Source organism: Empidonax traillii, unplaced genomic scaffold (assembly GCF_003031625.1).
Source record: "Empidonax traillii isolate 1590-97213 ecotype Southwest subspecies unplaced genomic scaffold, ASM303162v1 scaffold247:size2371522, whole genome shotgun sequence".
NCBI lineage: Eukaryota > Metazoa > Chordata > Aves > Passeriformes > Tyrannidae > Empidonax > Empidonax traillii.
Window position 1 is genome coordinate 124,784 of NW_020955440.1, and position 26,215 is coordinate 150,998.

The 26,215-nt window shown below is 36.4% G+C and overlaps 1 protein-coding gene across 5 annotated transcripts in view; it reads left to right on the plus strand.

The window, feature by feature from the left end:
• Window positions 1-26,215, plus strand: part of ZC3H13 (zinc finger CCCH-type containing 13) — a 45,382-nt gene that overhangs the window by 8,160 nt on the left and 11,007 nt on the right. For 3 of the 5 annotated variants that reach the window (XM_027888901.1, XM_027888902.1, XM_027888903.1), the window contains 12 exons: window positions 3,887-3,998; window positions 10,546-10,654; window positions 12,849-12,988; window positions 13,736-13,890; window positions 15,198-15,395; window positions 16,669-16,842; window positions 19,309-19,619; window positions 20,612-21,076; window positions 21,977-22,159; window positions 23,559-23,565; window positions 24,243-24,797; window positions 25,854-25,957. In XM_027888901.1, the coding sequence (XP_027744702.1) occupies window positions 3,887-3,998; window positions 10,546-10,654; window positions 12,849-12,988; window positions 13,736-13,890; window positions 15,198-15,395; window positions 16,669-16,842; window positions 19,309-19,619; window positions 20,612-21,076; window positions 21,977-22,159; window positions 23,559-23,565; window positions 24,243-24,797; window positions 25,854-25,957 (2,513 nt within the window). The remainder of the gene's footprint in view (window positions 1-3,886; window positions 3,999-10,545; window positions 10,655-12,848; window positions 12,989-13,735; window positions 13,891-15,197; window positions 15,396-16,668; window positions 16,843-19,308; window positions 19,620-20,611; window positions 21,077-21,976; window positions 22,160-23,558; window positions 23,566-24,242; window positions 24,798-25,853; window positions 25,958-26,215) is intronic. The other 2 variants (XM_027888905.1, XM_027888904.1) reach the window with 1 other exon arrangement.

Here is a 26,215-nt window from a genome sequence, read left to right on the forward strand (position 1 = left end):
AATTTACTGGCTTCACGCAAGCTGAGCTAATGCTGCTTCCTCATCAGTTCAGTTAAAGCAATACTCTTGTTCAAGTATCTGGGATAATGTAGTGGCAGCATGTCTACATGTGTTTAGCCAGGCCTGCCGGGGAAGTCTCTGCAGTTTGGTAGGACAAAGCATGTCTTGCTGCCTCTCTCTATCATTCCTTCTGTTTCATACCTGTCTGCAATAAGTCTCGTTGTTAATGGTTTTATCTGACCATAATGCGTCCCATAGTTCAGAACATCACTCGGCAGTAGGAAAACTTGACTTTACAGTGTGGCAAAGATTCTTTCAGCATTATTGCTGCTGAATTCTTGCAGCATGAATTTTAATCTTACTATAAAAATAAAACCTATATATAAAGCTTAGCCGATGATAATATTAAGAATTCAGTAATAGACCTGCCAGTCTAGGCACCTGAAGTAAGGAGAAGTTAACAGGGAAAGAGCTGTGCATAAACATGCTGTTCCACAAGGAATTTTGCTCTCTTGTTGCACTTGTAGATTGTTAGTTGCTTGCCAGCTTACTTGCTGGTTGCTTTATGCTATTGTCAGGATCTGTACCAGCACAGGGTCCCTTTCATAGTCTGATCATCTTTATTCAGGATCATCATGCTGTGTTTAAAAACCAAACCAGCAGTAATAATAGGAAAGAATTTATGGATTTTGCATGGTTCAAATATTGTACTATGGGAAACTGGAAAATGGGACAATGTTTCATGAGCATTTATAATATGTAAATGGTACACCAGTAATTGTCATCTGCCTGTACACACATGTGTGCTGTCACATACATACACATGGATGCTCACAGGTGGGTGTGTTGCAAAGGGTGCCTATTGCTGGGTAATTGTTTCTGACACTGTAAGAGGTACAGAAGCAATGGAGGCATAGTTATGAATGTGCATTTCCTAAATGCTGTTGAACATGGAGAACTGAACTGTTGCAGGAAGTAATGTTGTTTAAAGTCATTTGATTGCACTGCTTAAAATTTGAAATGAGGAAATTCTGCATTTTAGGCCTTATTTGAAAGATGGACCCAGCACGAAATACTAGGTCATTAAAGAGAAATTGTATAATGTCTTTTGTGTGAAAAGTTTGTGAAAGGTTCTGCCAGCTGCAGTCTAGCCACATCATCTTAAACTGCAGACGTTAATTATCATGATCTGTTGAAACTCAGCAGAGAATATAACCTGGAATAACCAAAGATCCCTTTTGAAGGGAGCTGGCAGAAAGTTACGTAGAAAAGAAACTGTTGTGTAAAAAATCAAAACTGTGGTACGCATAAAAGAAAAATCAGCTAATAGACCAGCTTGTTTTTCTGTGCATTAAGCCAAGGCATCTGAAAACATTCTCGGCTTCCTGAGTAATTATTTCTTAAAATTGGCAAACTTTGTCTTATTTTATTAAAAGTTTTGTAGGGTTATGACGTTTTGGGGGAAGGAGAGATAAGATGGTTGCAATAACTTTGTATTGGTATTCTCCTAAAGCTGACCCAGTAATAGAAAAACCAAACAAAAAGAAGACCAACAAACCCCAGCCCTGAACATAGAATCTAGCCTTTTAGATTTCTGTGGGTTTTTAGGTAACTTCTTTAGTATTTAAATATAATGCAATGATATTTTAGCAAAACACCTTTTTTCAGTATGGGAGGGAAGAAAAAAATTTATTAATTCAGGGTGAAGTGGTTTGGATTTTTTGCTCCAACCTATAACTTAAAAAAAAAAAAAAGGCAATAAAATATCATATGTCACTCTACAAAGTGTCTCTTGCTTTCTACTTCAGCTACTGGGATTTTTCCTGAAAGTGTTGCTCTTGAGGAACAATATTACTAGTACATTATTGATAATCTTTCTGCCTTTGAACTTAATTTTTAGTTTCACTAATGCAAATCCTTTGTACCATAGCTTAAATATTATTAAAAATTAAGGCATTGAATTGCACTTTAATGTTGAAAGACAGTTTATTTGTTGAGGTAGCTGATGGTTGGAATGCCTCAGAGGGTTTTGGTAATGGAAAGGAATTATCTTTCTAATATGGGGGGAAGGCCAAAAATACTTTGAATCATAACCTTTACTAAAGTGAGACACTTTAATGATTATATAGTCATGCATGCAAAGAAGATAAATTGTTTATATTTGTATGCTGGATATTATTTGATCCTTAGTGATGAAAGAAGCAGGGCTCTACTGTTTTGTACATTACCTCTGATCTGCGTTAACCTGTATTTACAACTTCATGGAGAATTAAATGCATTTAAAACGAGAGCAGTCACTGGTCTTTTTTTTTTTTTTTTTTGGGTAGGTCTTCATGCAGATAACCTTATGATGCAGTTTAAATAATTAAATACAGATAACAGTGCTGAGGAAGAAATGAAAAAAAATACTGTTTTTCAAATATGTGCAGGTGTAAAATTAAATTATATTAATTTAGATTTTTGTATGCATGCTGTGAAAGAAAGTTTACCCTTCATATATGTGACAGAGGAAGAGTGGGAGAAACACCTTTCTAAGTGGAAACTGATTCAGTCTGAAAAACAAAAGAAATGGAAATTCTGTTATTCATGTATTACATAAAACTCTTCTAATCAAATAAGACAGTGTCAGTATCTTTTTATGATTCTTTAGTGTAAACTGATGGGCACAGATCTAGTACTTTCATGCAGCCATTTCACGGAAGAATTTATAATTACAGCTAACAACCATCACAGAAGTAGTAAACTCAGTATCAAGCCAGAAGTATATGAAGAGAAAATATGTTTTCTTGAACTGAAAGGTCATCTACAACGGTTCCTTCATCCCATTAGCTTAGGAACTTGTTTGAATCATAGAGTCATAGAATGGTTTGGGTTGGAAGGGATCTTAAAGATTGTCTAGTTCCAACCCCCTGCAATGGGCAGGGACACCTTCCAATAGACCAGCTTGCTCAAAGCCCCACCAAACCTGGCCTTGAACCCTACCAGGGATGGGACATCCACAGCTTCTCTGGGCAACCCGTGACAGTGCCTCACCAATGCAAGGGTTGTTCTCTTTTAATCCATAAGGAATATATGAACTCGTGAATCCATACTAAGAGGTGGCAAAATTAAAGTAATGTAGAATGTTCCTCCTCCCATCCCATGTCATGGTAATATCTTTTACGGAAAATATACCCTTAAGTTGCATGACTAGTAGAGTTCATCCACTATTTTGTAATTAAATAATGAAATAATTATTTTACTGAAAGATAATGGAGGAGGCCTCCAAGAGTGAATTTCTGGTTTATGGTCTTGCAACAATGTTTTTCTGTGTGGCAGCCTCACTGAGGCCATGGGAGGATGATGACTGGGTCATGTTATCTCCACTTGCAGACTTTATTTGCATTCAGAGTTGTGCTTCTCTGTGACTGTCATTGCTAGTCTACAGTAGTTTGACTCTTCATTAATTGTGGTTTAAAAAAATACATATTTTTAAAACATACATAATATATAATACTTATCAAAATTGGTGCAAGATATGGAGAAGAGAAATCCTGAAGTATTTGCTAGGAGTGATTGTGAAACACATTTGCACAATGTCCAGAAAAAGATTACTTGTTCTGGATAGGATCACCTGAACTGATCTAGAGTAGTAATTGAGTCATGCCATATATACAAGTAATTTTTCTTCTTATAGTCAAATCTTCCTTGAGGTTCTGAGGTGGGTTTGTTTTAGAGTGTTTAAACCCATTAGAACAGAGTATTTTCTTACACATCCACTTTACCTCAGCGCAGGAGGTTTAGATATTTCTGTATATACTAATAAAAATAATAATTAAAAGACAAATCGTATTCCTTTAAACATAGTCCCATAGAACTGGTTATATTATGTTTCTGTATTATACAGGTCACCAGAAAGACCCACTGGAGATCTTCGGGAAAGAATGAAGAACAAACGTCAAGATGTTGAGGCAGAGCCACAGAAACGAAGTACAGAGGAATCATCCTCTCCTGTTAGGGTAAGAGTGGAGGTTGCAGAACTCCAGAATCCCTCAGTAGCAATCAGGCAGTGTGTCCCAGAAACGTTATCATGGTGACTTGTAATATTTAAAATGTTTTAATGAACTGCTCATTTTGTACATAGCATATCGCATACTTTGTTATGAAATGTCTTAACCATTGTATTATTTTGCAATTCTATAGCGATTTCTGATCTTCTGGTTCCCAAAGATTTTATAAATCCCACAGATTAAAATATGTTATAAAAAACAAATATTTAATAACATTGATTATTACCAAGAAGGTGTATTAACCATTGTTCCAGGGGTCTACTGTTTTTGTCCCCAACACATTCATATCCAATGTTTACATGCATCCTGACTTAAATTATTCATCTCAAATTTGCTTTTGATGAGACCATGTGGTTGCTGTGGTGCTGGTTCATTTTGCCTTCCTCCTCATGTACTCATCAGGCTTCCCAACTGCTCACCTTTGGATTTTGCAAAAAATTCGTTCATTATTATTCTCATTTTGTAATCATCTTTGTGCAACCGTATGCCCCTCAAATATCAGAACTTCATTATTTTTAAGTTGCGTTGTCTGTTTCTGATGTTACAAACAAATAGGGGTAGAGTTGGTAGTGTGACACTGTATCTGTGTAGCAGTAGCACCACTGTATTCCTGCATCGTGTTTAAGACCGTCTTGAGATGAATAAGTATTAAAAAGTTTTATTTGTGAAAACTCAGTTTTACTTCTGCGGGTATTAACAGTATTCTATCATTTCCTCTTGGTCTGTTCCTACTTGCTGTGTAAAATGAATTTTTTTATGTCAGCTGTAAATAAATCAACAGCAGCTGCTATCATTAAATTAACAGAATGGCTTACCTTCCAATCATGTTTTCAGTTGCTGTTAATTTGTGTAAGCTTTCAATCTTTTTTCCCAAGTGTGTTTCTTTTATTTTCTAATAGTTTGAATAAACTGTTCAGTTATTGAGTACATGGTTAGTGGGAAAATTGTTTTTTTCCAACCGTTATTAAAAATTTGCTGTAACTTCTGTCCTGGTGCAACTCTAATTTTGATGTAATTCTTGCTTTTGGTTAGTTAACGTTGCTTTTTATAGTGTTCTATTAATGTAATAATAAAATATTCTAAACAACTAAGCCCCAAGTAAAAGTGAACTGGAAGCGAGCATCTAAAGGAACTGGAGAATTAGTGGGTCTATTAAAGCACCGAAGAATTATTTACCGTTTAAACACACTGCAGAGTGAGAAGTAGTCTGTTTCAATCTCATAAAACAGAAGGCTGACGAAAACACTGAGCTTTTGTATTGTTAGATGGAGGCAAGTCTCAAAATACAGGATATCGAAAGAAAATATTCTGGAACAAATAGATAAAAAGGGACAATCGTCAAGAGTTGCTTTGCAAAGAACCAAGAGATCTAAAAGAACAGAAGACTCAAGTGACTGAACTGCGAACAAAAATCTTGCTCCATCGTTAGAGCTACTGTTATGGTGGAGATGTAATATGTGTTGTTTTCACTTCTTATTAAAGCTTTTGGGATAACAGAGGAGCTGGATAAGAAAACTTGGAAATAATGAAAGGTAGTTTGTTCCATTTTTAGAGTTTTCATAATTGTGGATTAAAAAGGAGAGAGAAAAAAAAAAAGAGCAGCACTGTTCCTGCAGACAAAATTTGTGCTTCACCAGACTACTATCCTGAAACTTTGAAAATCAGTAGTTAAGAGAGAACTGTCTGACACAGGTGAAACCTTAAATAGCTTCTTTTCAAACAAGGCGTTTGAGGCATGGGCATATGTATAGGTAGTCAAAGAATACCAAACATAGTATTGTCAGGTTTAGAAGCTAGCTAAAAAGAAAATTTTAGATTAATTTGAAATTCAGGTACAATTGTGCTATGGTGCTTCATCTAAAGAGCTATAACTTTAAAGAGTGTAGAAAAAATGTTGGACATCTCAAATGTTGAACTTTGCATAAGATATGAAAACAGTAGCTGAGGTTACCGAAGTATGAGGAGTGCTATGTGGGTTTGGGAAGATAGTTTTTTGCAGTACAATGGCAGATGAAACTTGATGTTGTCAAGTGCAAAGTAATGCGCAATGAAGAAAATATTTTTAAAAAATTATGAATTAATTTTTTTAAGTAACTGAAACTATGCAGTACAAAAATAAGTTATTGTGGACAGCTCAATGAAACCATCTGTTTAAAGTGAAGTCACAGTTGCAGAAGCAAACACTCAGGTATATAAAAATGGAGTAGAAATTGATTAATATTGCTCTGTAGAAGTTTGTGGTCCAGTTTTATTTGAAATGCTGTTTGGTTGTCATCATCTGTATGCAAGAAAATACTTACAGTCAAAGGTGTTTTTGAAGTGGGCAAGGAGGTGAGAAATAAACTGAAGAGAAGAAAGAACATGGGATGAATGCATATAATGTATGTTTGGGAGATTGTAAGTTAGATGCGTCATATTCATACTTTATCCAAGTAGAGAGGATGGCAAATTTGAAAGTGGCAAGGGGAAATGCTATTCACCTTATACATGACAATTTGCCAGAAGATACAGTTAAAAACCTGGATAGGTTCCACAAAAAGTTAAGACATTATAACTAGTATAAAACCTTTTTAGAAGAGATTTCTCATTCTTTGGAGGCATAACTAGTACAGTTTGTATATATTTAGGAAGAAACTTCCTATATGGACAGCTTACAGACTACACCCCTTATTATTTCGACATGCTTTGTACTATTATTTTCAGAGAAAATACTCTGTGTTATGTGGATACTTACATTGAACTCAGTTGTGTCTGTGTTTCTCCGATTTGCATTCAGAATTATTTCAGCACTGTATGTTAGTGTATCAACTATTGTACAAATAATTAGATGAGGTTCCTGCTATTAATGTATTTAGTTGGAAATTTTTATATTGAATTTTTCTCTATATTGTGAGAAGTCAGTTACACTGGTGTGTATGAAGTATTACTTAAACTCTTAACCTGGAACATATGTGTGATTTGGGAGAAACAGTGGGAGGACCTTAATGTACGTTTAGGAAAGGTTTTTATAAGGATTGCGTATGACTTGTTTCATATCTGTGCTTTTTGTCGCTGTGGCTTTTGACTGTTTCCACTGGAAATGGAAGTCACCTTTGTCTTCCGTCTCTGAAATGGAAACAGTACCTGTTCGTGTCAAGGGAACTTCTGATTCACTTTCTTACATGCTTCCGTAGCATGGTAGTAGTTAACACTATAAAGGTATTCTACCTAGAGCAAAATAGTACTGTGTTTGCCCAAACCATTCTGGCTGTAATACATGTAGCTTACTCTAGATTTGGAGGAATCTGTGCTTTTGAATTATTTTGCTGCTGCATGTACATGTGCTGATATGGCTGAAACCGAAGTTTCTGCCATGTAAAAGTTGTCAGTTGTAAGACTCTTGTATTCTCTCCATCGGTGTTGACCAAGTAACAGTTCTTGGCTATAAAAACGTTTCACAGACTGGATGAGTCCTTGTGTGCTTTGCCAGGCTTTTCTGGCAGTAGTGAGAACATTTATTTAAGTAGACATCAAGTCATTGCTGTAGAGTGCTGATCACATGGGGTATGGAACTTCAAGTTAAGTAGACATTAAATTAAAATAAAATCTCGCAGAAGTCAGCCATAATCTCATATTTTTTTTCCCCTTTCTTATGTGGCATTTCTCCTGAACATCTCCTGAACAACATTAAACTGCAATCATCTATCTAACACATGTAAATAGTTTAGCTGGGAACACATACTGAAAACAGCATAGACAAAGTCTACTAAGTTATTTTCTCTTTGGACAATTTACAATGTATTTTTTTAGTAAATAATTACATTTTATGAAAGTTTTATGTTTCTTGACTAGTAAGTGGCATTTTTTCAGAGTCTGCAGAGAAATAGTGTACAAGGATGGCTGAAGTGGGTACAACATCTTCAAATACCAGTGAATGACATGCTTTTGGGAGCTTAAGTTGGCTTGTTAAGGGAGAGAAAAAACATGTAAAATACAAGAAGGTCTACAAGGATATGAAGGAAATTTTTAATTCCCATATTATGAGGGAATTGATGTGTTATAGGTATAACAAGTAAAATAAAAGGAATATGTTGAAGACTTTTCAGTGAGAAAATTTTAAGAATATATTCTAAACCATCATAACTTAAATGCTTGGTTTGCATCCCCTAGGAAAAATATACTTGATTTCTGAACTGAAATTTGTTTTTCAAGATGCAATGTTGCCAGAACCCTTTTTCCTGACAACTAAATAGCAGTTAGTGTAAAATACCATACTTGCATAAAAATTACCTATTCCCTTCCCCTATATTCCATAATTCAGTTTCATAGCTGTTTTTATTCTCAGTTCTTCTGTAGAAATATGATTGTGCCACTACTGAATCTTTCCACTGAAAGGAGAAAATACAGGCTGTTTCAAGATGCTTATATCGGGTTGTAAGTTTGAAGAGATAGGCCTGATACATGCAGGTTGTGTAGTATTTTTAACATGGGTTATTAAATTGGTCTTGAAGCATCTGACTTACTGCATGTTCTTTGTTGACAAGTTATTTGATGAGTTGGCCCTGAGAAGTTTTTTTAAATCCGTGTGGAGATGTTGTCCTAACATTCATATTTCAGTTTGCTAGTAGCAAGTAGTGTTGAATTAATAGAAACTAGTATTTGTATGTAGGAAATTATAGTTTTGTTAGTTAAAGTTGTAGAAATTTGTTGAAATGTATAGAAGTACACAATTTATTAGAACAGATGCAGCCTTCATGGAGGGTGGGCTAGAAAAAAAAAAGAATAGTCTTAAGAAAAAAAAGAATGGCTGCAGCAGAGGCTTGCTGATATACTTACAGATTTTCAGGTCTCATCAGAGTCATTTTTCTTTTGAAATAATTTGCTTTGGAGCATAGTACAGCACTTGCTCTTACACTGAAATGCCTTTAGTACGTGTTGTGATGATGACTTAGTGGATGTAGACTTGTCTGCAGTTGATGTCAGCAACCAACTTGACTTGATTGGTTATGATCTTCTGCATCATTTAGAGATCCTGTCATGAAATGGAGAAAAATAATTTTTTTTTCTTATTCTACAAGCTGCTTGAAATTAAACATGGCACAAATTAGTTTTTCAGTGTGATCTTCCGTTGTGTTATGTAGCGAATGTTCAGTTTTTTCCAATCTTTCTAAGGCTTTGAATGTGATATATTGAATGCGTCAAAAGGCTCAAGGATAACTGCATTGAAGCATCCGGTTTAGTTCTGTAGGTAAAATAAATGCAGTATTTGTTCTGTGATCATTTACGTCATTAAACTAGAGATAAGATTTAAACAGTTAGTGAATAAAAAGGAATAGTTGAATTTTACTCATTTTAGAGTGACTACCCACAATGTTATTTCCTTCCTGTGTTTCTAAGGTGATGCTAAGATTTTAAATTAAGATCTAAGTCCCAGTAAGGAATAGCTAGTGAATCTCATTTTCTTGGCATAAAACCAAAGGTTCCCACATATCAACATGGAAGAATTCCCCCAAAACAGAGAAGGCACTATAGAAGGTGAGAACAAAAGGGATATAGGGCAGACTTTCATTATTTGCTCCTTCTGGTTTCCTACTTAATAAATTAACCTGAGATACTTCTAAGCTTGAATGTTGGTTTGTTTTTTTTTTTTTTGCTAGTAGCAAAGAAACTTTTTCCTCTGTTCTGCTTGAGCCCAGGTAGATTATTTAGAGAATGTCACTTCAGCAGATGCAGTGATGCAACACTGCAGCTTTATTACTGGAATTTAGCAGGGGGACAAGAGCAGCACAGCATCAGTTGACTTTTTTAATTCTTTTTTCCTGTAAGGATAGTCTGTGGCTTTCTTAGATGTCCGCTGGACCATCTGCCACATAGAAAATGGGTGCTACTGCATTAGTTAGATTTGTCTTAGGGACAGTGAAAGTCAAACACAAAGTTGTCAAAAAACTTGATTCTAATGTGTTGCTTTAGACATTTTTTCCCCTTATGCCTGCCAAGGCTTTCAGTTTTTTCTTATTTCATTGTCTCTTCCCCCCCACATTCTTTATCCTTTGGAGAGTTAAATGGTTCCACTTCTGAGGCTCATCTGCCTTGCATATAAATACTCTTATTTACAGCTGAGAACTCTTGCTCAAGCTGTTAAAATTACACTCTTTAAATGTTCGTTAAACTTCTGGTTGTAAGAACTTAATCTGTTCTTTCAGTGCCTATTTTAAACCTTATTCTCTGATACGTGCTCAACTCTTGCCCTGCCTTTAAACCTTCTTATTTTATGAATACTTTCTTCTCTTCTCCCCATCTGCTGTTTGCATACTGATTATATGAAATCACATTAGAACGTGTTGCCTGTGGAGTCTTTGCTTGTTTAAGAAGGTATTTGTTCAACAGGCAAAAGGGGAAAATGCCTTTTGTAGTAAGAAAAAGAAACAGCCAAAATACCATGTAAAATACATCTGCTTCTTCAGGCTTCGTTTAGAGTAAAGTTGTTTACTCTAATGTAGCATTTTTCCCTTTATAGAAAGAGTCTTCACGAGGAAGACATAGAGAAAAGGAGGATATCAAAATTACAAAGGAGCGAACGCCAGAAAGCGAAGAGGAAAATGGGGATTGGGAAACAAATAGAGAAGGTAAGTATAATGAAAATAACTGTCAGCACTTCAAAGAATTGTGAGATTACTGTGCTATATGTAAAGTGCTTAAAAATTTGGTTTCTAAGCAGAATGCTTTCATGCAGCAGCCATTAATTATTAATTTAATTGTTTTTGGAGGAGAGCAAAGAAGTTACCTGAGTTGAACTGCTACAGTAGTTAAACCACCTTACTTAAAAAACACGTTTTTGTTTTTTTGTCTTTGTTTTTTTATTTTGCTATTTTGACTCCTCAGACAAAAAAAAAAAAAAAAGGTTCTCCTTGACTGAATCTTTCACATTTAGATCAGTAGTTGAATTGAGGATACACTGGAAGTAATTTTGGAACTGGTCAGTCTGATGGGAGAGTGTAACTCTTTTGAATTCAGAAGTTAGCAGGTTTTTTTGCATAATTTGTAATGGTGTGAGCTGTCTCATTAACAAGGGCTCCATTAGAATAACAATAGTTGAAGGTAGCAGTTGACCTATTTATATGCTGAAAATACTTGAAAAATGCTAAGGTCTTGCATTACCTTCTGTGGTCACTTTTGTATGGGTTGGTGGAGTTTTGCTTTTCATTTTAATACTTACAAGGTGATTTCATGGTCCTTGTTGATAATACTCCTCCCTTTACTGTGTCAGCAGTTTTCTTCTTTCCAAAGTTTCATTTGAATCCAAGTTCACCTCAAAGTGAAGTTACAGAAGCTTCTAATAAATTGTGTTGCTGTAGTTTTGTGTCAGTGTTTCAGAAGTAGTTACAATATTGCAAGAAAAGATGGCAGTTCTGGTCCCTTCCGAGGTAATTCAGATATAATGAATGTATTTGCAATAAAGTATACTGCAAGTTGTAGGATGGAGCTCCCTGTAAATTTCATTAACTAGGTAGCTTTTCAATACTCTTTGCTGTAAGTGTTCCAATACTGCTTGCTGTGTCTTGAGCACAATACTTGAATGGAAGAGTAGCCATAATAAATCTTCACTCCTTTGTAAATTTTTTTTTTTACATGATTTAACAAAAATTGATTTAGTACATATTTCCATGGAAATAAAATCTAAGTCAAAAAAGTTTGGAACATAAAAACAACAAGTTCTGTATAAACATATAGTGTGAATGTCTTAAGTCTTAGGCACTGAGACTTTCAGCTTGAGAATAAAGCTTTTTTTTCAAAGTAGTGATCAGCCACTGGTATATGGATGAAGTAGAATTACTGTCTTTAAAGTTCTAATGAGTGCTATGTAAGAAGACAGATGGACTAGGAAAGAACCTATGCTGTTAGGAACTGCACTTTTCTCTAAACTGTTCCCATTAATTCATGTCACATGGAGGTAATTTGTAGACTGAGTTTAGTTACTGCAAAACATTTTGTATAGTTCCTGTGTGAAGGAAAGGAGTGAAAGCTAATAACTTTCTAGTGAAGTCATTTTTTTGACACATTTTCCCTAGGTGCTTTTTGAACATTAGACTTAAATAGCCAGAACTAGAAATGTCAGCAGAGTAAGAAAACTCAATTTTCAATAAGATTTCAGTTGCAGTGTTGAAAGCATATGATATTAACCGGCCACAACTTAATGAAAAAAATGAGATTTTTTTTTTTTAAATATGAAAACCAAACAGTGATAATGTTTTAAAACCAGATACAAACTTCTTAAGTGTGTGTTTATCTGATGAGAGTTCATACAAAACTTATTTTAAAATTAGTGTGTGATGTAATTAAATAAGTGTATCAGTTGATTTGAAGATACTGTATTAAACCCTCTAGTATCATGCATCGATATTTATATCTCTTTCTTGTAAGATTTCCCAGTTAAGTAGTGTGCTACATATTTTTTGTCTTTGTGAAGACACACCGTTAGAGTTTTTTGTAATTTAAATATAAATAAGTGCTTTACTATTGTTTTCCTTGCTATCAGCCTCGTAATGGATGAACATCCGTGAAGGAAGTTGGAGTGCTTTTTTTAATGAAGTTTAAGAGTTCAACTGCGGGTTTTATGGAACTAACTCAAGTTATTTCAGGTTTGCACACATAATTGGAGAAGAGATTTGACTTTACTCAATTGATCCATTTGTGCAGTGCTTAAAAGTCATGGAAATATTTATGCTTGGCATCCAGTATGCTAAATACTATTTTTAATTATTTCAAATGAAATTGTTTGATAATCTGTTTACTTTTTCTTTTTTTTTTTTTTAAACAAAGACTCTGATAATGGCGATGTTAATTATGATTATGATCACGAGCTGTCTTTGGAAATGAAGCGCCAAAAGATTCAGAGAGAACTCATGAAATTGGAACAAGAAAACATGGAGAAACGGGAGGAAATAGTAATTAAAAAAGAGGTTTGTATTATGTTAATGTGAAATAAAAAGGTCAAGTCATCAGCCACTTCCTAGGCTTCTAACTGTTTCCTGAAGACTTAAGCTTCCCGGGCTACAAATGCACTGTTGTGTTACATAACAGTGAATAAACTGGCACCTATGTAATTAGTATGTGACTTAGGTATTAGTAGTGAGTATCCAGTCAATCATCCAGCACAATAACCATGTCTTCTCCTTTGTGAAGTCAGCTGTTAAAAAACACATAGGATTTAATACATGTTAATGGTACAAAACTAGTAAGACCTTAAACAGAGAAGACATGTAAAAGAAAACACAAGACATTTGGCAGTCTCTCTTTCCAGCATGCCTTGTAGTAACAGGGTAAAATAGAGTGACAGAGACAAAGCTGCAAGTGTTAGAAACTGTAAAATTTTGGGAAAGATTAAAAAAAAACCTTCAAGGGTGTCTTTTCTTTTTCAGGCAAATTTGAGTGTTTCTTGTTAGAGTACTGATTTTAAACTTTTAGTTACAGTTTTTTAATCTATTGCAGAGTGCATCACCTTCTCTTTCTCCGCACTTTATCTGTTGTCTTTCTTTTACGAGGTTTTTTGCAAACAGTGTGGATAGTTTATTTGAGGTAGAGGTGTGCATGGTTAAGATCTTAGAAATAGACTGTTACTGTATTTATATATTTGACTCATATATCGACATACAGTTACACTTTGGAGCATCGATATCTTATTGGTTAATTAAATTCTTTTCCTCAAGATTTCTCCAGAGGTGGTTAGATCTAAATTATCACCATCACCACGAAAGTCTAGCAAATCTCCAAAACGAAGATCCAGTCCCAAATCATCCTCTTCAACTAGTAAGAAAGAGAAGAAAGCATCTACTGTATCTTCACCACTTTTGGATCAGCAGAGGTCAGTATGTAGATACATCTTGCAAGATATTGAGAACAGAGAACCACACTGATAATTATTACCAGGATTTTCATAATTAGTATGTTTTCCATTTTCCTTGCTTTCAGTGCCCTTGATTATATAACTTAGGGGAAGATCTCTAAATTTTGTATTGTGAATCATCTTATGCAGAAAATTATTACATGGATATCCTTGCCAGTTGAATAATTTTCTGGTTTACAAGCAGATTTTTTCTTTTTGAATGTCTAGAGTCTCTGGGAGGTGATGGAGGGCATGAATATAAACCATTAAAAAGTGGGAAGCACTTTCATATGAAATGGTGCAGCCTTTCTACACTGAAGTGAAATGTTTAAAATCTGAGCAGCTGCACATTTTGTGGGTATCACATATATCACGTTTAAATAATGTTTGACTTTCAAGGCAGGGAATTTCCCACAATTCAGGAGGGGATAAGAAGTGATGGGTGTGTGGGGGAGGGAAAAATTAAGGATAAGATATGTAAAAATCACAGGATTTTTTTGAGTGCCGTGCTGCCAAAATCAGTCTCCAAAACCTGTTTTTAAGTTCTTACTTAGGAAGGCCACAGTACATTTTGAATCACTGTTTGCAGCTTTTAGATAGGAAAGGAATTACCAGACATGTCTGCATTTGCTAAGCAAAAATTCCCTTTAAAATAGGAACAAAACAATTTTATTTCTGCCACAGGAATGTAACAACATGTGGTGGTATGGTACTGACATTCAGTATGCAGTGAAACCTAGTTGATAGGGTTGATCTTAGGGGTAGATTATATGAAAAATATACACTATTTCGTATTCTGAGATGCATATTCAAAAATATTTGGATGCTTTAGCCTGTGTTGACATTAAATTGAATACAGAATTACTTGAAGAACATAAACACATATTATATGATTGGGGTATTGCATTGCAGAAATGGGAGACAAAACAGACAAGGTATTCTATAGAGTTTTTGTTCTCTAATGTGTGCAGTCCTTGTAAGGGTATTTTGTCTTTGAAAACTGGTTCTATCTGAATGGAAGCAATTCAGCAATTCCTATTTTTGTTCACTTGCTTCAGAAATAAAGATTATAAATGGAAAAGGTCAACATAAATTTTTACCATCGCTATTCACTCTTCAGTCAAACACAGCTATTGAACACTGCTTGCTAATGGAGTTGGTGAATCCTATCCAAAAGCTTCAAGGCCTTTTATAACTTTCCTGCCAACATCTGAGAAATCATTATTTGAAATAGTTGTCAGTTCTTTATTTTTTAACACCCCTGCACCCTTTTAATTTATCTCTAGGAGTTCTAAAAGTAACCAGAGTAAAAAGAAAGGTCCTCGTACCCCTAGCCCTCCTCCTCCAGTACAAGAGGAAACTCCCCTAGGGAAAAAACACAAAGAAAAACATAAAGCAAAAGAACGTTCAGAAGAAAAGGCAAGGGAGATGAAAGAGAGAGGGCGTGACTTCGAAAGGCACAAGGAGAAAAAGGAGAAGCAGAGGTAAGTTGTGTAGTATTAATAACTTTTAATTGTAACAAAGACCTTGCTTTTAAAGCTATCTTTAAAAGAACACTGAATAGTAGGGTAGTTATACCTGCTTTGCCAACAACATTTTAGTTACTCTTTAGTACTCATTACTTCTCAAGAAGTTGGACCTTCACCAGTGGAGCAGGTCATTTGCCAAAATCTTTGTCAGAGCCATCCACCTGTCTGATTGCCTGCTTTTCTGAAGTCTTAGAGGACTATTATCTTTATAAGTTGGCAGTGGTGTATTTAAACTCTCTCTAATCTTCAGTAGGTTAAAGTTCCTGAAGTAGTCAAAGACTACTGGGATTTTAGAATTGCTTCCCTTTTGCATATATACATATTTATGTATTAAGAAAAATGGTGGACTGCTAGGACTATTCATATAATTTTCTGAAGCATAAGCATCCATTTAAGTTGAAAGATAATCTGCATTTTAAAGTCTTGTGTTTTCTTGATGAAAATAGGATACATATTTGTAAGCCTTACTTTGTAACTGACATAGCAAAGCCTAAGGAGTAGAAGAACAGTGAATGGTGTATTTTTAATTAATTAAATAAATTATACAATACTTACTATAAAGTATATTATTTCCCTCATGCTTGCACACTGTTACTGGAAGGAAGTTGCAAGCAGTAGAAAAGAACATTCTAGGATTGGGACAGTGCTTGTCACTACTGTAATCAGGTATTGCTGTGGTGACTACAGCTTTTTATTTCAGTGCTGGATTTTTGTCTTTTCTTTTTTTTCCCTACATAATAAAAATGAAGTAGTAATGTCGAATCTGCCTGAGGTACAGTAAGTGAAATATTTGAAGGTTCTGACAGATTGCTTTCATTTACAGCTGGGATTAGCCTTTAAAAATGTGAGTGAGCTTGAGGCTTCTCAAAGTTTCGATATTACAGAAATTTTTAAATAAGGTAGCAATATATTTCTCCACTGATAGTTCTGTTTCATTGTCATGTGAAATATTAGGCAAAATTACAAGAAAATATTTTTGGGTTTACCATATTCTAGTTTTGTATTTCACAGTCCAGTATAGCAAGAAATTTAGTGCCTATTTTGCTTTCTTTACTTTTGCTAGCTTAAGTTAATTTCATATGTGAAATTACAGGTGGAACAAATGATTCCATAAAATAGTTCTCGATATTGTAATCACGGATTCTGTCTTGGAGGTGTTTGTAGTTTCTCAGAAATGTACTAATGCCATATTACACCTGTTAAACAAGCTGCTGTTTATGTTTCCCAGGGATCCCTCTGAAAGCTCCCGTAGACAGAAGCGTTCTCCTAGTCCTGTAGATCATTCTGGCAGTAATTCTTCCCCTTCCAGGGAGTATTCACCACCTGCTGCAAGGAGAAGACAAACCTCTCGAGCACCAGCCAAGTCAACCACTCACAAACATAATTTCTCACCCTCTCGCAGGTGGGGAGGTCAATTGCATGGATTTTATTTCCCTTAGTACTAGTTTGGAGACTTTCTCTGGTGATTTGACTGCTTGTTTATATGTGTCTGTTGTGAATATGTTTTGTGCCTCAAACACTTGAACTCTGAGACTAGGGGTTTTTTGCCAAGTTACTACCCTGAGGGTACCTGTCATGTCAAGATCACAAGTCATGGTGCAGGCTTCTATTTATCAGTTCCTCTCCAATGTTTTGTCTTCAGGTAAAATCTTAGAAGTCTGATATGAGGCAGAGTCCGCCTGTGACTCTTTGGGAGCTTTTTGTTCCCCACACCTTCCCCCGGCTCTTCACATCTTTCTTGAGAAGCAGGCACAATTGGCTAAGCAGTATAACATGAAGCTTCTTGCTAGAAGCTTTAGGGAAGATAACATGCTGCTAGTTCTAGGGACTTGAGAAAAAATTATTTACCACCCAATAAAAAGAATGGAGCAGGCTCCTTATTTTGGCCTGAAAGAGTGTAAGCTTAGGTTTAGAATGGCAGTGCTAAATACTAGTGTAGTCCTGGGTTTGAATAATAGAAAGGGAGACATTCTTGCTTTCTGCACTTCTGTTGAAGGGTGGGAGGGAAGCTCCAGATGTCCTATATATCTGCATGCTGATTAAAGAAGCAAAATAAAACCCATCCATTCAGCAATCCTAAGAGTTGTAAGCAAGCTCTTTTGCTGCTGTGGTGACTCAATTCAGCTGGAACAACATTGAATTGTTTTAAGCTAGATGTCACTGATGGACATTTTCTATAATTGGATTCTTTATAGGGAAGACAGTAAGCAGCCCATTCCCCCTGCAGCTGGCAGTAGTACAGAGTCTGAAAAATACCTCTTCAGTTCTCTTTTCTCTGTGTTTTTGCTAACTCCAGAGTCGAACTGACTTATTCCACTGTTCTGTTTTCATCTGGTATAGAGTTTGTTTTTATCCTGGTAGCTGCTTACAGTGCTGTGTTTTGGATTTAGCATGAGAATAATGTTGATAACACATGATGTTTTATTTGTTGCTAAGTAGTGCTCACCCTTCAGTTCCCCATGCCCTACCAGTGCACAAAATGCAGTATTTTGCTTGTCATTGCCTGCTTCTGTCAAGTGTTGTGCAAGGGAATGTTAAGCAGAGAAGATAAACGGACCTTCCACTAGAAGCAGGAAAGGATATTTTTAAATGTTTTATCTTTGTATCATTGAAAGCCTTCCATGCAAGCCAATTTTGGTGACTCCCTGTTTCAAAATAATGGTTTCATGGGGAAAAATAAGTGTAGTCTTAGTTTAAAGACATGAAAGTCTGCTGGATTCTGTCAGTCATGCCTGATGCTGACAAAGTTTTACTTCGAGTACTCTGGAAAATTTTGTTTGACTTCTGTAAACTGACAAGTCTGAAATGCTTCAGCAGTCAAGTCAAGGTGCTTTCTTTGGTGAATATATCTGGTTTTGTAATGAAATCTGTGTTGTCTTTTACACAAAAGAGACATCCTTACAGATTTGAGTTCCTACCTCAGGTTGCCACTGATTTCACTTGGTATTCTTTTCCCAAAGCTTTGCTCCTTGGATCTAGATGTTTATTTGAAGTCACCAAAGTCACCAAACAGGACATTCAAAAGCAGGGACTTGAAATTAGGTGGAGTTTTTGGAGATGTATTGTCTGTGTGTGGCTTTCCTAACTCCTCCTCTTCTCTGCTTAATCTCTGGAGTTTGGTGAAGTGGAAGGAAGTTGGGAGTTAAGGGCAGTGCATATTTCATGAGAAAAAGATACTTGCAAGTTATTTTGATGCTGATAAGGGGGAGAAAAAAAACCCTACTGAGCCCAAAAACTGGAAGTGTGTGTTTGTCCACATTAGACTGTGCATGGAATAACATATTATGAGGAAATTTGTTTGCTGTTGTGTAAATGATATTTAATTAAGTGATGGGATTTTGAAGATCAGAGGCATTCCATGTACATTTTATTCTATCAGATAGATAGAATATTCCCTGTTAGAGAAAAAAGTCATGTTTGCTAAAATTTTGAGTAGCTCTGTGTACGGGTTTTTCTGGATCCAAGTCTGAATTGGTTAAAGATTTTTGTAAGATTTTTTTTTTTTTTTAATAAATTGTAGGAAGGAGACTACTTTTGCTTTTGAAAAAAATTCAATGCTGTTGTAAACAAAAATAATGTTTTTTTTCCTGACTTCTTCCTCTCTTCCCCAGGAAAGCATTCTGGTAGGTATGTAATATAATTTTGATTGGACAAACTGTTCTTGAATAATAAATAATAATCATTTAAAGATAAGCGTATTTTGGAGGGGTATCCATGGCAACCTAGAGGGAAAACTGGTTTGAAGTTTTGTAGAAACATCAGAGGGTAGAGAATAGGCAAATAATTTTAATTGCTTTTTTGTATGGTATGTTAAGAACCTTTCAAGTCAAATTATTACACGCCTGCCTGTTCTAACTCTTCCTTGCAGATCTGCTTCCCCATCAGGTCAGCATCATTCTCCCATATCCTCCAGACATCATTCCTCTTCATCACAGTCAGGTTCCTCTGTACAAAGACATTCTCCTTCCCCACACCGCAAAAGAACTCCTTCTCCGTCCTATCAAAGGACAACTTCGCCACCTGCAAGGCGATCATCTTCTCCCTATCCCCCACACTCTTCCTCCCCACCTCAGAGGAAGCGAAGTCCTTCAAGACACCGATCTCCTGGAAGAGAAAAGGGAAGACATGATCGCGATCGGACTTCACAGTCTCACGATAGGCGCCACGAAAGGCGGGATGGTATGAATAAGAAATGGCACTTCAGAATGATTTCTATTTGTTGGCAAATTGCATTTTGAAATTTGACTTTCAAGTTGCAGCATTGCCTGCACCCATCCCAATGGCTAGGGGTGAAGAAAATAGTAGCTGTACTTACTCTTCCTGTGCTGATGGTGCTGTTTTCAGGAACAGTGCATAGGAGTATTCCTGATAGGACTGCTTATGTAGGCTCGACTGATTGTAAAAATACTGTAGGTATCTGTCTAGGTTGTTCTTATGTAATGCAGTGGTGGTGTCAGTAGGTAAATAGTTCTCTCAGCAGGATACTCATAAGTAACTATTACTCTTTTCTGTGAGGTGGCCAGATCCAGTCCTCAGTGATTGCTGTCTGTTGTCTTTTTAATTGACATTAAATGAGGTGTGTGCAAAGAAACAGTCATTCCCTCAGGAAATCTGTAGAGCTAGTGGCGCAATATGTGATGAACAAACATGCTGTTTCTCTCAAGAGACAGATTACAAAGAGTACATATGTCAGCTTTATTTTAGACTGGCTCTAAACTTACCTTGCTGTAGTAGCAATATTCTAAATATGTATTTAAAAAACCCAAACTTGGGCAGGGGATTGAGGCCTTTCAAGCGGTCTAAATATAGCACAAATTTTCTGAAAGTGTGTATATGTAGAAAATAAGAGAAACTTGTGATTGGAAAAGTAATGATCCTGCCTTAAAGTTGTTGAAGTGTGCTTACTCTTTAGTATCTTTGAATTTTTTGTGATTATAGTTACTATCTTTTGAACAGTCAGATATTTGTAGAGATTTGTATTCACAGTAACATCTTTAACGCCTACTGAATGTGTAGATATATATCCAACATGATCTTCTCCAATTTACATATTAATTTTGATTCACTCTATGTGATAAGTATTTTTTACTATACTGTTTTAGTGTTGTGTGTTAAATTTTTCCCTGCTCTCATCAGACTGGGTGTATAACATTCTCTTAAACATTTTACAGAAACTAGAGGGAAAAGAGAAAAAGAAAGAGAAACAAGAGATGATCGTGATTATGACCAAGAGCAGAGTAGCTCCAGGGATCATAGAGATGACAGAGAGTCTCGTGATGGAAGAGATCGGAGGGACACAAGAGACAACAGAGATCGGAGGGAGCCAAGGGAATCCAGAGATACTCGAGACTCCAGAGATACGAGGGATTATAGCAGAGATACCAAAGACAGTCGTGATCAGAGAGACTCACGCTCCACACGGGATTCCCATGACTACAGAGACAGAGAGAGTCGTGATGCCCATAAAAAGGATGACCAGTATCAAGAGGACTTGCGCAGCTATGGAAGATCCCATGGCAGAGAGGAGAGCTCTCGTGCTGAAGCAAGGAATGATTCCAGAAGTGACTCCAGAAATGAGAGCAGAAGTGATAGAACCGGCAGAAGTCGAGGCAGAGGGCCAGAATTATCTGACAAAGGTATTGTATAATTTAAAAAATTCATGTGTCCCCATCATTGGAGATTGAATGTTTGCATTCATACTGCCTTGTTTAATATTTGATATGGAAGCCAGATAGTTCAAGCTTTTAAAATTATGTTCAATTCTATTGCTGTTAAAACTACTGTTGAAATTCATAGCACTTTTGTGTTCTCCATTCATTAAAGTGTCATAACATGGATTTTCTGCCATGTCATTTTAAAACAAACCCTAACCCTTACACCACTCTAATGTTTCTGCAACCTTGGGTTTTCCCCTGGGCAGTGGGTTTTTTGTCTTCTTTCAAAAGCAACCACGTCTTAGGTACCTGAAAAACTATCTTTCACACACGCCCACCTCTCTCCGCCGCACCCCTTCACCCCTTCTTGCTTGATCCCCAAAAAAATGGGATTTTAATCTTTGGCAATATTTTTGGAAGTCTAATGCACTTTAAAAAATAGTTTCACTTACCACCTTTTAATCATTCTGTAATACATTTTGCTTCTTCAGGCTTATTGTGACATTTTCATTAGGGAGATGACATGCAATTTTTACAGGAAAAGGGATCTCTGCTGTCTCTGATTATTCTTGTTGTGCTGTCTGCAAGCTTACATCCTACTCAGAATAAATGTGAACTGGCTTTTGGACTGTTATATTTCTAGTCAGGAGACCTTGTGCTGTGACCAGGGGCTGGTGATTTAGAAAGTCTTGATTTTGCAGTTTGAAAATTAGAACTTTAAAACATATTTGATTTGTTGGTTAAGTAGAGTTTGATGCTACAAACCCTGTCTGTGAACTGCTAATTCAAGTTTATTAGATATTACTGCTTTAGTTGGTATAAATACCAGTGGATTTCCTTACATGTGGAAGCTCATGTTTTATGTTGCTACATCTCTATTAGGAAGTCGAGGGACTAGAGGATCCCAGGTTGATGGTCACAGCAGTAGTGGAAACTACCATGACAGCTGGGAGTCAAGGAGTAGCTATGCTGATCGGGATCGCTATGACAGCAGAGATCAAGCAAGGGATTCCTCCTTTGAAAGAAGACATGGTGAAAGGGATAGGCGTGACAACAGAGAAAGAGGTATTTTAATGTACATTTTTACACGTACATGTGTAGTTAAATGTATACATATATATGTGTATGTTTCTCTCTCCCTTTCCTTTCTTGTTCTTTCTCCATGTCACTGATTCAAAAATAACTCATTTGACACCACACACTGACACTAGTCCTATCCTTTAGTATAAGTTAACTTCTGCAGTAAAATCTTCATGGGCGATGTATGCGTGAATACTGTGTTCTTTCGCCCTAGGGCTAGATTTTGGAACCTTCTGTGTTTATTCATCCAAGTAGTCTTTAAACAAACTATACTTCTTCAAGGGATTTCATTGCTTTGAATGGGTTGTGTTTCCCTCTGGGGGAGGGAATATAGAGAGCTTGAATTGAAAATGTATTGTCTTCCTTAAAAATTTAGACCACTTCTGTAATAGTAAATCCTCTACAGAGTTGCAATTTAAGACACAGTTTCCATAATTAGAGCACAGTTCTAACATTTGTCATTCCAAGAAAAATTGAGATAGATTTTGGTTGGTACTTAGTTCCCTGATATGTAAGAAATCTTTTTAGTGTGATTTTGAAATGCAAGCTTGCAAAGTTGAGCTGTCTTTCTTCAACTAGGGCAAATATGTAAGTATTCCAAACAACCACTGAAACAGCACTTCAAAAAGTGAAGTCATATAAGAAGTGCTGACTGTGCACATCTAGTTGTCTAATACACTTGCAGTATTTGATTCATAGAAGACTTTCATATAGATGTTTTGTCAACAAAACTGACATAACAAATAGGAGTTACAGGACTTCTTTATAAAATCTAATACTTAGTATGCACAGTAAATCATATTACAATGTTATAGGCACCATTAAAAGAATGTGAAACCTGTTCAGTGAACTGATTGCATGGATTGATGATTTTCCTTTTTAAAAAAGAAGTGTTATATCCATGGCAGAAATGTCACTCAAGTTGGCTTTTAATTTTACCTGGTAACAGGGGAGCACTAAATCATTGTTAATTCACTCAGAGATGAAAATTGATTACACTGATGGAAATGCACATTTTATTGATTTAGTCCTGTCCAAACTCCTCCTACTCCTGCCCGGTGGACATTGTCTCAATTTACTGCAAAGTGCACTTTCAGCCTCAGAGTAATGGACCGAAAAATACCAGCCTCTGTTCGTGCCATTTTTTGCTCTTTTTTAAAGTGCTTTTAATATATATTGTAGGAAAATAGTTTTATTGATTTATTGTGGCTCAAATACTACTAACATAAGCATAGAAATTACTATGAAGTGGTCAAAACTTAGAGAAAAACTCAAAAATATACAAAATGTAATTAATAATATGTAGGTAAGTCTGCGGAGAGTAAGTTCAATTAAATCAGATTGCACTGTCCTTCTGGATCAGTAATTTTCTACATATGTTTAGTTTTCCCTCTGACTCTAATCTGCTGTTTGAACAATGAAAAACTCAGATTCTAAAACTTTTAAGACTCTGCAGTGAATACATATGAAAAAATTCAGTTCTGCTTCCCGTATCTTATCCTTGCTTCTCTCTTTTTTGTGGGTTTGGTTGTGTATTTCTGTGCTGGATCTCCTTCAGCAATGAGATTATTTCTTACTTTGCAGAAGCTTTTACTATGTATTATAAATAGTCTGAGTACTTGTAAAGCACATGACTCCTGATAGGTTTAGGAAGTCAGATTTTTGTGCAGGAGTCTTAACATTTCGTATATGACAATTCACAGCTTTTTGTGGTCTTATATCAGATTTGAAATCACTGAGTAATGCAATAGTAATAGCTAGACTCTTAAGCATATATTTATCTTTTGAAGCCGTCCAGAAAAATCTGGTAGAAAATAAATTTTTTTTTTTTTTTTTTTTTTTTAACTATCAGAGGAAAGCTCACTCCCTAAATATTGAAAAGTCTTTCAAAATTAGTTCTGCTTTTTGGTTTTTTTCCTCCCCAAAGGGAATTTTCAAGTTTCTGCAGGGAGTTGCTTTTCAGTTAATGCAAACCAATATCTAGATTGCCAAAACAAAGGGTCTTGTGATTTTATTAGTGTGGTGGAAGCAGCGTGTATTCCGTTAACACTTGGTAATCCAACCTGCTTCTCTTGGCAGACCAGAGGGCAAGCTCGCCAGTACGACATCAAGGACGAAGTGATGATCTCGAGCGGGATGAAAGAAGAGAAGAGCGAAGGGTGGATCGGTCTGATGATAGGAGAGATGAAAGGGCCCGGGAGAGAGAGCGAGAAAGGGAGAGGGATCGGGAAAGGGAAAGAGAAAGAGACCGGGAGAGAGAAAGGGAGAAAGAAAGAGAGTTGGAACGAGATCGTGCTCGGGAACGGGAGAGGGAGAGAGAGCGGGACAAAGACAGGGATCGCGAGCGGGACCGAGACAGGGACCATGACAGGGAAAGGGAACGAGAGAGGGAGAGGGAGAAGGAGCGGGAACGGGAGCGTGAGGAACGCGAAAGGGAGCGAGAACGAGAAAGAGATCGGGAGCGGGAACGCGAAAGGGAGAGAGGTCGAGACAGAGATAAAGAAAGAGACCGCCAGAGAGACTGGGATGACAAGGAAAAAGGAAGGGAAGACCGCAGGGATAAGAGAGAAGATATCCGAGAAGAAAGAAGCTCAAGAGATGTCCATGAGGAAAGAAAATCCAAGTGAGTGGATCCAAGTGTTACTTCAGTCAAAGGAAAAAAAAAAAAAAAAGGACAGTCTTTTACTGTTGAATTCTTTAAGTTAGTAAACAGGGGAGTATCATAAGGAAGAAGGCATCCTGTTTATGCAGAGGCCTGGTCTGGCACTGTGTCTCCTCTGCATCTGTGTGGCACATACTGGTGGCCCCCAAATCGGTACTATGCTGGTGAAGTTAATCTGGTGTTTTGTTAGTGCTGAATCATGGAGCTACTCAGGAGCTAACAGTGGTGTCAGACAATGTCATTTTCCCTTCTAAGTCTGCCTGCATGGCCTTGCCTTTAGTAATGCTTGCATTCTTGGAAACATAATAGAAGACTGTGGTACCTTTTGAAGCCTGAAAGTCAAATAGCAGCTAACTAGGTCAGGGTTTGTGACTTTATTCATCAAAATGCTATGGAACATGCATTACCCTTTGCACTACTATATTTTCAATACCAGAAGGCTACCACTGAAGGCCTGAAAAATATCCCAGGTTCATGGGTGGTGCTTACTTTAGTGTGTAGCACTGATTTGCTTTTTTCTTTTTTTTTTCATTTAGTACAATAAAATTCTCATTGTTCCATCAGTAATGAGCAAAACAATGTTGCCCTTCTGATTACTTTGCTTGGAAATAAGTAGTAGCTTTTTTGTGAGGGAATTGTGGATTCCTAAAAGTAATCTAATATGGGTTCCACAGGGGATGAAGTAAGCAGGCACCTGGGTGGGAACTTAGTTTCCAGCTGGGATCAGCTTGCTGCAAGGATCATTGCCACAGGAAAAATTGACCTTTATAGTCTTTTGTAACTTTTTGATGAAAAGGTAGTTGCCTTAAATCTTTGAATTTTAGTTTAAGGTGTCTTACACTATGCTCAAAAAACTGATCACACTTTGTTTTGGAATGACAGCTTAAAAAACTATGAAATTTCCTGGCATCTTTAAATGTGTTGTCTTCTGTATGAGGTGCTTAGACTTCAGGGATTGTAATGATGATAAATTCATAGATTCCTGAAGAACTTCGATGGTACATATTTGTTCTGCAGGAAGCGTCACAGAAACGAAAGCAGTCCAAGTCCTCGTCAGTCACCCAAACGTCGCCGTGATCACTCTCCTGACAGTGATGCTTACAACAGTGGAGATGATAAAAGTAAGTGGGAGTGGGCTATCTCTGCAGCTGGATCCAGCTTACCCTGTGTCTGTGGAAAATAACTTGCAATCTGAAATAGAAAAACACGAGGAAAGTTTTTGTAAATTCTCTCCTCGTATTTTTATGAGAACTACCATTTGTCTGAATCTTTGTTTGTCTTTTATTTTGTCATTACGTGTTGTGACTTCCACATCCACTGTTTAAGATGCATGTTTACCAAAATGGAAATAGTCTGTTACTGCAGCAGTAGAAAAATTT